Source organism: Carcharodon carcharias, chromosome 10 (genome assembly GCF_017639515.1).
Source record: "Carcharodon carcharias isolate sCarCar2 chromosome 10, sCarCar2.pri, whole genome shotgun sequence".
In the NCBI taxonomy this organism is placed as follows: Eukaryota; Metazoa; Chordata; class Chondrichthyes; order Lamniformes; family Lamnidae; genus Carcharodon; species Carcharodon carcharias.
Window position 1 is genome coordinate 127,220,003 of NC_054476.1, and position 12,309 is coordinate 127,232,311.

The 12,309-nt window shown below is 41.7% G+C and overlaps 1 protein-coding gene across 1 annotated transcript in view; it reads left to right on the forward strand.

Moving 5' to 3' along the window:
• hsf5 (heat shock transcription factor family member 5) overlaps positions 1-12,309 on the forward strand; it is a 104,007-nt gene that overhangs the window by 40,354 nt on the left and 51,344 nt on the right. The window contains exon 2 of the mRNA XM_041196686.1: positions 2,979-3,380. Within this exon, the coding sequence (XP_041052620.1) occupies positions 2,979-3,380 (402 nt within the window). The remainder of the gene's footprint in view (positions 1-2,978; positions 3,381-12,309) is intronic.

Below are 12,309 nucleotides of genomic sequence, written 5' to 3' on the forward strand. Positions count from 1 at the left end.
TCTGGAAGGATCAATGACCGCGGACACTGAATTACATGTGCCTGCCAGTGTTGACACACAGGGTACAGCAGCAGGAATCCAGGCAAGTGGACAGTTCTCAAAAGACCATTTAAAACCAGCAGAGGAGTGGAATGATATGGTTTGTGAATTGTATGAAAGAGTTGAAGCATTGGAAAGGAAACTAGAAATCCAGAGTGAGGAAGTGGATGACATTGCATGAAAAGTATTGAATAAGACCTGTTTGGAATGGTTTCAGAAGAAACTACAAGATCTTAAAATGTTCAAAGATCAAACCAAGCAGGTATACCAAATCCTTTTGTCTAAACATAAAACGCATCTCTATAACATACTCGAAATGGCTAAAAGGGATTTCGATCAGAGGAGAAATGAGTTGTTAATGCAAAAAGAAACCATTTTGACTTTATTGTCTTGAAATGAGAATTTACCATGTTTGAGTTTGTAAAATGAGCTTAAAGATCGAATTATGCCGACAGTTAACGAAAAGGACAATTAGGCTGTGGACTTAAATTAAGCATCCTTTGTGAGTTAAAGACTGTGAAGAAGAGAAAAAAAGTGCGAGTTCTGAATTATGATAATTCTATGATGTTTAAATTCTGCTCATCCTACTTGTTACATGTGCCATCTTTCGTTTTAGTGACATCTTTGTAATTTTATGGTATGATACTTGTAATTGTGGAACAAAATTGTGAAAAGCTTTTCTGTATAATATGCGCTAAGCTATTTGTTAGAAGTTTATAATGTTAAGCGCTTCTTTTAAAGAAACTTTAAAGCTATTGTATAGAAACTTTCACTGTATTGAAGCTTTCATTCCTCCATGGAGGGAGGCATTATAAAACCCAACTCACCTTAGCGTTGTGCTTGGAGGTCGAGAAATCCAAGTCCTGACATTCTTCGGACTCCCTGCAAATGTGCAGGCCAGGAGTGGGCTGCATGTGCGCATTTTTGCATCTTTATGTTCTTCAGGCCCAGGACAGGCCCCACATGCCTGCACGTAAAAGAAAAAAGGGCGTGAAAACCCAAGTCACGTGACCAGGTGCGTAGCACCAGGGCCAGCAATTGTCCCAGAGAGGGGCACAAGGAAGAGGGGACAGGGAGAGGTCTCAAGAACTGTCCCAGGTAAGGCAAAAGGGAGATGGGACTGGGGAAGTGCCAAGAAAAAGATTCCCAATTAAGGGACAAAGACAGTGGACAGAAACAGGTCCTAGTTAAGTTCAGTTAAAAGGAAGGAGCGGAGAAGCAGGCTCCAATTAGAGAAAAGGGCAGGGAGCAGACTTTAAGTGAAGTGGGCTCGGGAACGCCTTGGTAATGGAAGAGAGCTCAGAAGAAACTCTGAAGAGCTAGGAAGGCAGCTGAAGTTTGGTGATTCCATGCTGTGGGCCGTTAGGGAAAAGGTACCCCTTTGGAGCAGTAGTGTTCTGCTTGGTGCAGCCAAAGAGCTGAAATTGTGTTGTAAGTTGATGCTTGAGTGTACTTGGGGATCCAGAGAAACAAAATCTTGGAAGGCGAGATTCCAACCTTACAAGGTGGGCCATTATTGAAATACCAAGTTGGAGCGATGCTTGGAGAGAATTCCAAGGCGAGATCTTTGAATGGAAGAATGGAAACCTTCATGAAAAAGGCAACGTTTCAGTGAGGTTGGTTGACTCAGGGTGTTACTGACAACTGGGTGGGTTGTTGAGAAATCCATGGAATCTGTTTTGGTCGCATTTTGCATTTATTGTGCAGTGTGGTGTATTCGACCGTAGCTTGCCTGTTAATTCATATGTACCTCATACTTACCCTGAATGTCAGAGAATAACATAGATATTGTAAATAGTTTTATCTTTCTGACCTTTTATAGTAAAGCTTGCTTTTGTTTGTGAAATTTTGTGGCTTGATTCTATTACCAAGCGTCTTGAATCTCAAACTTTGTCTATTTTGAACAAAATGTAAGTCATCCCTCACTGCATCCCACCAACAACTTTGGGGTCTGGCCAAGGATCATAACACCCTGAAGACAGAAATTTTTGGAGATCAGCCTTCTTGCTTAGGTGGGTAAAAAACTAATAGCCAGGATCTGGAGAACTGAACAACATGGCCTTCCTCCCGCTCCGACACCATACCAGAGTTTACAGCAGTCCTGGGCAGATGGTTTCTATAATGCTTCCAAAGTGGCTCTTGCCCACTTGCTTGAAGGGACTGAGGTGCCTCCCAGAAATGCTGCAAACTCCAACAGAGTTGGTCCTGAATCATAACTCTATAAGAATTTCAGGGCCATGATTCCTAAAGACCATGATTGGTTATTAACTTTTCTAATGCAGAGTATGTAGGAGTATAGAAATTAAGAACCATCAATGTAACTTTATTGCACTACATCAACAATTGCGGCAGGAATCACTGTATTTCCTAAAACCTGACATCATGTAGGCACTAATTACCTAAAATTCCATGAACATGTCAGTGATTAGTGAACACAGAATGAGATTCCAGAATCTCTCAGATTGTAGAACAGTGACAAAAATGGACCCTCCAATCAAAGGCTATCAATCTCATTATGTAATGCACGAGCTAGTAAATTATAGCCCTCCTAGTTTTGCTCTAAAGCTAAAAGCTACCAAATTTTATTACAGCTTCAGGAATCTGTTTAAACATGACACCTCAGTGGATTGAAGTGGTAATCATTTCACTTACGGAAAAAAGTTAACTAAGTATTGAAATATAACCTATAATTTAATGTTGGCACATTAGCGGATCAATGCTTAATTTATATTGTTGTCAGCCATTTTAACACAGGCATTAACCCATTAATACCTCCATTAAAATAGTGAAGGAGAAATGTTACATGGCAATGTTGTGTTTATATCAACAGTAATTTTAAGCTTTTTATTATTCAGCAAAAAATTCATATTTATATATAAGTATTGACCCACCAGATAATATTATCTCTTTTGTTATACTTTATTCAGGGCCTGTGACAGTTGGACAACTTCAACGAACATTTCGCAGGGATAGCTTGTCTCCATACCCATTTATGTCACCTTCGCACAATCAAAGTCCTTTACATACAGTGTCCATTAAAAGTTTGTCAAGTTCCAATACTGGAGGCCTAGATCGAACCCCTATTCCACCACGTACATGGCATAGCTCTATTGGATTGATGGCTGGACAAATGGACACAACGTCTTCATCTCCATTTTCTGATAAAGCAATTCCATTTTCTGTCATACAAAGATTTCCAACTGAGGTCACCTACACACTACAACCAAATCCTAATAATGTGCATGTTCAGCAAGGATCCCATGAGATTGGAGCTACTGGTCAGAAATATACTAGTTACCTTACTTCTCCACCACAGTATCACCAGGCTTTCTATCCAGCAGGTACAGCCTTTTAATTCCTTGATCATTTTACTTTTATTTCAGTTTTCTTTCCATTTTGACTTTTTAAAGGTTTTTTAGATTTTCTGAGTAACATACACCATTCCGTCAGAAAATGATCAGTGACCTCTTCAAGAACTGTACCATGCAAGCCTTGACTCAAAACGGAGTTTTAGACAGAACTACTTTTATATATATATGAGATAGAAGCCTGAAAGTAAAATCAGTCCAAGCCAATACCTATTGATGAATGGTATTTAGCTCGGACTGCTAAGAGAAATGAGGGAGAAGGTTTGCACGGTATTGATAGGCATTTGGGGGAGATACCAGTAAATTGAAAACAGGCATGGTATCTATATTGAAAAAGGGTGACAAAAATTAATTTTACATCAATTTCATATAAAATAATGGAATCATTTATTAGGATAAATTTGAGGATTATGGATGCAATAACAACTTAGTATGGCCAGTATGGCTTCAGAGGAGGGATTCTACCAGAATTACCAGCTTGACATCTTTAAGAATGTGATATCCCATGAGGCATACAATGTTGTGCCTAAGCTTCCAAAAAATTGACAAAATTTGGTAAGATATTGTCAAAGCTCAAAGCTGTTAAGATTCAGAGAAAATCATGGAAATGGACATAAAAATTGGCTGAAGGGTAGAAAACAATGCCTACTTCTTAGAGGAGTTATGCCAGGCCAGTAATAAGCATGATTCCTTGCCTGTTCGTCATATCCCTTGATACCCTGGGAGACCAAAAATCCGTCTATCCCATCCTGAATTGTATTCAACGATGGAGCTTCCACAACCCTCTGGGGTACAGAATTTCAAAGATTCACAACCTTTGAGTGAAATTTCTTCTCATCCCATTCCTAAATTATTGGCCCCTTTTCCTGAGACTGTGCATGGAGCCACAGGTTCACTGAAATATTATGAAACTGGGTTATGAACAGAATCATCAGAGGATGGTGGGAAGTTGTGAGTAATAATGGGAAAATAATAGGGTGGACTTTCCTTGTTATTGTACCTGAGAATCACTGATTTCCGAGGCATAGCAGATGAAAAATGGACAGAGCGTATTTTTATATATATATATATATATATATAATATATATATATATAGAATATATATATTTCTAAATTTATTCATTCACGAGATTTGGGAGTCGTCGGCTAGGTCAGAATTTCTTGCCCCTGAGAAGGTGGTGAAGAGCTGCCTTCTTGAACCACTGTAAGCTCCAGGATTTTGACCCAGTAACAATGAAGGAACGGCAATATAGTTCCAAGTCAGGATAGCGTGTGGCTTGGAGGAGAACTTGCAGATGGTGGTGTTCCTGTGCATCCGCTGCCTTTTTCCTTCTAGGTGGGAGAGGTCGCGGGTTTGGAAGGCGCTGTCGAAGGAGCCTTGGTGAGTTGTTGCAATGCATCTTGTAGGTGGTATACACTGCTTCCACTGTGCATCGGTGGTGGAGGGAGTGAATGTTTAATGTGGTGGTTGAGATTCCTATCCAGTGGGCTGTTTTGTCCTGGATGGTGTTGAGCTTCCTGAGTGTTGCTGGAGCTGTAATCATCCAGGTAAGTGGGGAGTATTCCATCACACTCCTGACTCTTGCCTTGTAGATGGTGAACAGGCACTGGGTGAGTTACTCTCTGCCGACTTCCCAGTCTCTGACCTGCTCTTTTAGTCACAGTATTTATATGGTTGGTCCAGTTAAGTTTCTGGTCAACAGGAACCCCTGGGATATTGATAGTGGGGGATTCAGCAATGGTAATGCCACTAAGTGTCATAGGGAGATGGTTAGATCTCTCTTGTTGTAAATGTCATTGTCTGACACTTGTATGGCGTGAATGTTACTTGCTAATGTTACTTGTTATCAGCTCACTGCCTCCAATGTGTTGTCACAGAATTTCCTGGGGCTTGCCAAATTTGGGCCTGGATTAGACACCTTGAGATACTTTCCTATCCTAAATAAAAGTTGTCATTGTTGCTATACTATTCCAGCCCGATTTGTCACTCTTATTTCTAATGTCACACTCTGTTCATCATCAACCGTTGACTGTCCTTCCCAGCCTGCCTCTTGTTATGCCTTCAAGTCCTTGCTATCACCCCATCCCATCACTTATAACATCTTCTATACATCTTACTGCTTCCCCAGTGCCTTTGGATTTCAGATTATTGGCAGAGGTAGCAATTCCCCAGGGCTTGAGGTTTTGGAGGGAGGAGAAGGAAGAGGGCTATCCAAACACTATGCATATTGTCTCTACTGTTATTCTTTCCCACTATACTCTCAACAAACACTGCCTTTTACCCCCTTCCAACAACCCCTTCATCTACTGTATACTACTTTGCCCTTTACTTTCATGCTGTGCTCTATTTGCTCCCCTTGTTCCTTTTCCTCTTCTCTGCTTCCTGTGTCATACCATTTTCCCAATACTGGTCATCTCATCCCTCCTTTGTGTTTCCCATTCACCTCATAACTACCATTGCCTCCTTGCTTCCATTTTGAATTTCTATCTGAATTCCCTCTGTAGCTTGGTAGAGGGAAGGGAACCAGGAGGGAATTCAGATAGGAGAGACACAAAGCTAGTAATGATAGGAGTGAAAGTAGTAAGCAAAATTGGAAGGCAGCGGAAACAAAGGATAGCATCAAATAGGGTCAAAATACAGAAAAATGTTAAAAAGCTAAAATTAAAGGCACTCTATCTGAATGAACACAACATCCACAACAAGATAGATAAATTGACGGCACAAATAGAAATAAATGGGTTTTGCCATTACAGGGACATTGCTGCAAGGTGACCAAGGCCAGGAACTGAATTTTTCTGGGTATTCAATATTTAGGAATAAGAGGCAAAAACTAGAAGGAAGTGAGGGTAGCGCTGTTAATAAAGGATGAGATCACTGTAAAAGTGAGACAGCATCTTTGATCTGAAGATCAAGAGGTAGAATCAGTTTGGTTGGAGGGAAGAAACAGCAAGATGCAACAAACATTAGTGCGAGTTATTTATAGGCCACCAAACAGTAGTGGGAATGCAGGGAACAGTATAAATCAGAAAATTAGAGGTGTATTTAAAAGAGGTGGTACAGTAATAATGGGGGACTTCAATCTACATATAGACTGGATATACCAAATTAGCACTAATGCTGTGGAAGATGAATTCCTGGAATGCATACAAGATGGTTTTCAAGAACAGTTTGTTGAGGAACTAACAAGGGAATGGGTTGTTCTAGATCTAATATTGTGCAATGAGAAAGGGCTAATTAATAATTTTGTTGTAAAGGACCCTATAGGGAAGAATGACCATAATACGATAGAATTTTACATTATGTTTGAAAGCGATGTAGGTCAATCCTATACTAAGGTCTTAAATCTGGACCTGACGATCTACAACTCAGAATGTTGAATGAGGTGGTTTAAAGATAGTGGATGCAAAGGTGGTCATCTTCCAAAATTCTATACATTCTGGAATGGTTCTGCAGGTTCAAAAGTTCAAATGTAACCCCACTGTTTAAGAAAGGGGTGAGAGAGAACACAAGGAACTACAGACCTGTTAGCCCGACATCAGTAGTAGGGAAAATGCCAGAAACTGTTCTAAAGAATGTGATAACAGAACACTTAGAAAATAATGGTAGAACTGGGCAGAGTCAACATGGATTTATGAAAGGGAAATCATGTTTGACAAACCTGTTGGAGTTTTTTGAGGATGTGACTAGCAAGGGGAACCACTGAATGTGGTGTATTTGGATTTTCAGAAAGCTTTCGATAAAGTCCCACCCAAGAGGTTATTAAACAAAATTAGAACATGGCAAATGAAATATAATGTGAAAAAATGTGAAGTTATCTACCTTGGTAAGAAAAACAGAAAGGTAGAGTATTTTTTAAATGGTGAAAACTTGGGAAGTGTTGATGTCTAAAGGGACCTGGGTTTCTTTGTTCATGAGTCACTGAAAGCTAGCATACAGGTGCAGTAAGTAATTAGGAAGGCAAATAGTGTGTTGGACTTTTTTGCAAGAGGATTTGATTATAGGAGTAAAGATGTCTGTCTGAAACTGTATAGAACCTTGGTGAGATAGCACCTGCAATATTGCATGCAGTTTTGGTTTCTTTACCTAAAAAAGGATATACGTGACATAGGTGGAGTGCAAAAAAGGTTCAGCAGACTGATTCCTGGGATGGCGGGATTATTCTATGAGGAGAGATTGAGGAGACTGGGCCTGTGTTCTCCAGGGTTTGGATAAATGAAAGGTGAACTCATTGAAACATACAAAATCCTTACAGGGCTCAACACAATAAATACAAGAAGGATGTTACACTCACTGTGGGGTGGGGTGGAGGGCAAGGAACAGTCTCAGAATAAGGGGCAGGCCATTTAGGACTTAGATGAAGAGGAATTTCTTCACTCAGAGGGTGGTGAATCTTTGGAATTCTCTGCCCCAGAGGGCTATGGAGGCTCAATCATTGAGTATATTCAAGACAGAGATTGATAGATTTCTGGATAGTAAAGATATCAAGGGATATGGAGATCATGCGGGAAAATGGTATTGAAGATGGAAGATCATCCATGATTTAATTGAATGGCTGAGCAGGCTCGAGGGGCAAAATGGCCCCTCCTAAATGCTGCTCCTGGTTCTTATTTCCCTATTCTTATCAGAATCTAACCATTCCACTAAATTCTCCCTGCCATTGTCTTCCCTTTTGCATGAGAGGCTCACCTATATTATCCTCCCAATCACATTTGCTTGTTTTTGCAACATCTGTCCCCCAACTCACCATGCCATCTCCCCAATGACACTTCCATGCATAGTTGCCATCCCTCATTGCTCCTCTTGCTAACTTCATTCTTCTCTCAGTGACATTCTGATCACACTTGTCTACCTGATCTCCTAAATCCAAGCTGACCCTAAAGGATTTAATGAGCCAATCTGTTATTATCTGCTCCTTTATGTTCCTTTGATGCACACCTTTCCAAATGCACAGCAGCTTTGAATTTCATGCCATGGATGGGAGAAGGGATTTCACTGGGGGCTAGAATTAAGTTTTGTAAGGAGGAGAATTCCAGCCAGGATCTCCCTATTCCTGCTCCCCCATGGACTAATATTGCCTTACATTCCTGTATCTTACCATCCCCCTTGCTTCCCCCTTGTGGCTCCTCTGGTTTGCCATATTCCATATCATACTCTTCCCTCACTCTCATCTTCCCATCTTTGTTTTTCAGTCACTCCTCACTCCTATTGCCTTCACTACTTCTCCTCATCCATACCACCACCCCTCCATCCTTTCAGTATCTCATTCCCATTGCCTCCTCTTTCTACTGCTGGCTAACTTCCTATATCACCCCATCCACCTAATTTAGTTTACCATGAATAGTGGTCCTCACTACTTTAAATATGTTATTTGAAGCACTTATAGTACTAAGAACAGAAGACCAAAAGGATATTTTATTTTCCTTTAAAGTGCTCATAATCCAAGTAGATGATGATGGGGTTGCCAATCCTTCCAGATTTCCCAGTACTCTCCTGGAATATACAATTAGTCTCTTGAGTCCTCCTGTTCATAGCCCAGAGGAAAAGAACTTCTTGGTTCCAGTTCACACCTGCACGTCTAAGACGGCCTGAACTTGAACGATGTGTAAAATCTGTTGAATATTCATGTAACTATATTTTCAAAAAATAAAGTGCAGCAAGTCTTCCCACTTTAATTAGACTTTGTAACATATGATCAATGCTACTAATGCATTTAATTCCAATTTATTATGTGTGTATTGTCTTATTCTACTTCTGAAATTTCACCCATTTTAAAATCCAGTATGTCTGATACATGCATATAAACTATAGTTTCTTTAACATTGATCTTTGACGGCTCACTAGTGAGCCAGTTATCAGCAGCAATCATGGGACACAAACAGGCTGTGATTGAAGAAGGTGTGAATATGTGGAGATAGAGGGAGATAGAAAGAGAGAGAGACTGAGGGGCACGTGGGGCCATCCTTTTTCCTCACTCTCTTTCCACTCTCCCCGCTATCTCCCCGCTTCTCCCAAGCCCTCTCCCTGCTTTCCCCCCATTCTCTCCCTGCTTTCCCCTCCTCTCTCCCTGCTCTCTCCCCACGCTCCCCAAGTGAGAGTGTATTTGTCTGTGTGTGTACATATGGTGGGGGGGTGGGTGGTGAGAGGGGTTTGTGTGTGTGTGTGTGTGTGTGTGTGTGTGTGTGTATATGGTGGGGGAGCTGAGTATGTGAGAGGGAGGGGTGAGTGTGAGGGGTGAAGGTGAGGGGAGAGTATGTATCGGGCTCACTCCCAGTCTCAGGGTTCTCAGAGCACCCAAGACTGGGACTGAGCTGGACACACACACTTTCACACTCTAATGGTCATCTTTATTTATTACTCATTTTTTAAAATGGTCCTTATTATTTTGGCATTATTTTGTTAAGCACATTGTTTCTTTTCATACGTTAGCTTTTTAAAAAATTCACGCCAAACCTTATCCTTCAGAAATTTGCTGGGAAAAAAATTGAAATGTAGCTCCTCCACGCAAAAAAGTTGGACAAGCCTGTCTTAGATCTTGTTATTGATCTAAGCGTGACCAGTAAAAGCATGGCAGCACGATCTTCATAGATTTGAAACACACCTCCCTTCCCACCACTTTCACAAATACATTTTAAATGTGTTGGCAGACACCTGCCCGACTCATGATGTTATGACATGCTGGTCTAACATCATGACAGCACTGAAAAAGATACTGGACGATCATCTCAGAAGACCTGAGATGAGTGGCAGGAATCATGATGGTGTTCAATGCCATCTTCTCTACCAACATCCAAAGCAGCTTTGAAATGATGCAGGACTACTGCGGGCAAGTTAAAGTTCAAGGAACATTTAGTAGGCAGGTAGTTCTGGGACCTATCACAACTTATCTTGTTGATTCACAACATAATTATCTCCCTGCTTGCTGGTTCACTCACTTACAGTCCCACTCGAGCCACTCAAGCTCATCCTGGGCGAGTTCTTGTGCATGTGCGCATTGAAAATCGCAATCTCAGTTGGCGTCACTGGTCAATAACATCTCTGGAATACAATGCGATTTTCAAAGGGAGCGCTCAGGGATGGGGGGGGATGGAAGTAGAAACTGTCAAACTGCTTGTCTGCAATTGACAGCTTGTTGAGGTAATTGTGGGGTTCATTAAGTGTTTGGGGAGCAACAGTTTGGAAATTTCAATTGAGAAGCACAGAGAAAATGGAGGATCTGGATACTTTAGGCTCTAGCCAACTGGAACACATCGGTGAGCCATGTGCTAGTGAATGCAGTGTTCAACTGTTGTGTGAAACAGGAGATTTATGCTCAGATGCTTATGCAATGGCACAGAGTTGCCATTGCTGGTACAGAGATGGGAGCAGGCTTCTCTGACATTGAAGAAAGCAGTCAGAAGGAGCATCAGCAGATGCTTCTTCTGGTCAGGTGAAGCCCAGAGGAGCAGAGTGAAAGGCTGCAAGGAGAAGAAGGTGCCATCCACAACATAGGGTGTACCGCCCAAGAGTCAGCTACCTACAAGTGACAGAGTGCCAGTCTAGGCAGTTGATCTCTATTATTTATACTTTGGTCCACAATGACCTGAGACCTCACAATGGTCGTGACAGTCCCCTACCTTCTAGGTCACTGCGGTGCTGAATATTTTTGCATCCAGGTTGTTCCAGGAATCAGCTGCAGACATGGGTTGCATCTTGCCATCGGCATTAGGCCAGTCAAGGATATTCTATTCCAGAGGGCAAGGCTCTGCTTCCATTTTGAGACAGATGGGCCAGTGCAGGCACAGATGATATTGAAATTTTCTGTCATCGAGTCCACGGGTCATTGATTAGGTACACCCACCGTACTGTTAGATGAAGAAACCTGCTTTGGACACCATGAAGTAGGCTTTGCAGTCTTGAGTATAATAACAGCAAGTCTTTATTAACAGCCCAGTTCCACATCAACCTTATATGTACCAGAGGCTACTACTACACCTCCCCCCAAGTCTTTATCCAGTTTATGAAGTTTACTTCAAGTCTTACATTGTTATGTCTTATGCATTTGCCATATTGTTACAACCTTAAATCTAACATTATTGCTATTACAATATTAACAACATTCTCGCTAACCCATTTCCCCACTTCAAGTACTTGAAGTTAGTTAAGGCAGCCTGAAGGCCTTATAACCCTTCCACATCTCATTCACTAAACTGTTTGGAGAATGGTAAAATCTGGTGATTCTGGTTATTGTTGTTGGCTTGGAGGTTGGACTGGCAACTGGGTATCTTCATCAATAGTTCTCCTTTGTGCAATGGAGGGAGCCTGTCTGACTGTACCCTCTGGCGTACCAAAATGGTAGAAGCGGGGTTGGTCCTCATTCTGGCAGAGGACTGTCCCTTGTCTCACAAGGTTCGAGGTCACTCTGCTGCTGTGGCAACCGTCTGGTGCAGTGCCATCTTTTGTAGGCAGAAGCTTGCTTCTGTCTGTAGAACTGCTCTTTTGCTTGTACAACATGGTAGCCTTTGGTTGCCATCCTGGCAGGAGTTTCTATGGCAGGTTTGGAAGATATGTACAAAGTTCCCTGCCAATCAGGAGCTCAGATGGGGACAGGGCACACTGTAAGGGGCTGGACCTGTAATTGAGCAGTGCAGTGAGGAAATCCTCATTTTTCTTCAGGAGGGCCTTCACTGTATGGACTCTTCATTCTGCTTCACCATTTGACTACGGGTATCTTGGGGAGCTGGTGCAGTGATGGAAGCTGGCTACAGTTGCAAAGCGTGTGAAGCATTTATTAGAGAACAGAGGGCTGTTATCCAACATGAGCTCGCTGAGGATGCCATGGCTTGCAAATATCTCCTTGAGTGCTTTGATGACTGTCTCCGTGGTGGTTATATGAAGTTGCTTTACCTCTGCCCATTTGGAGAA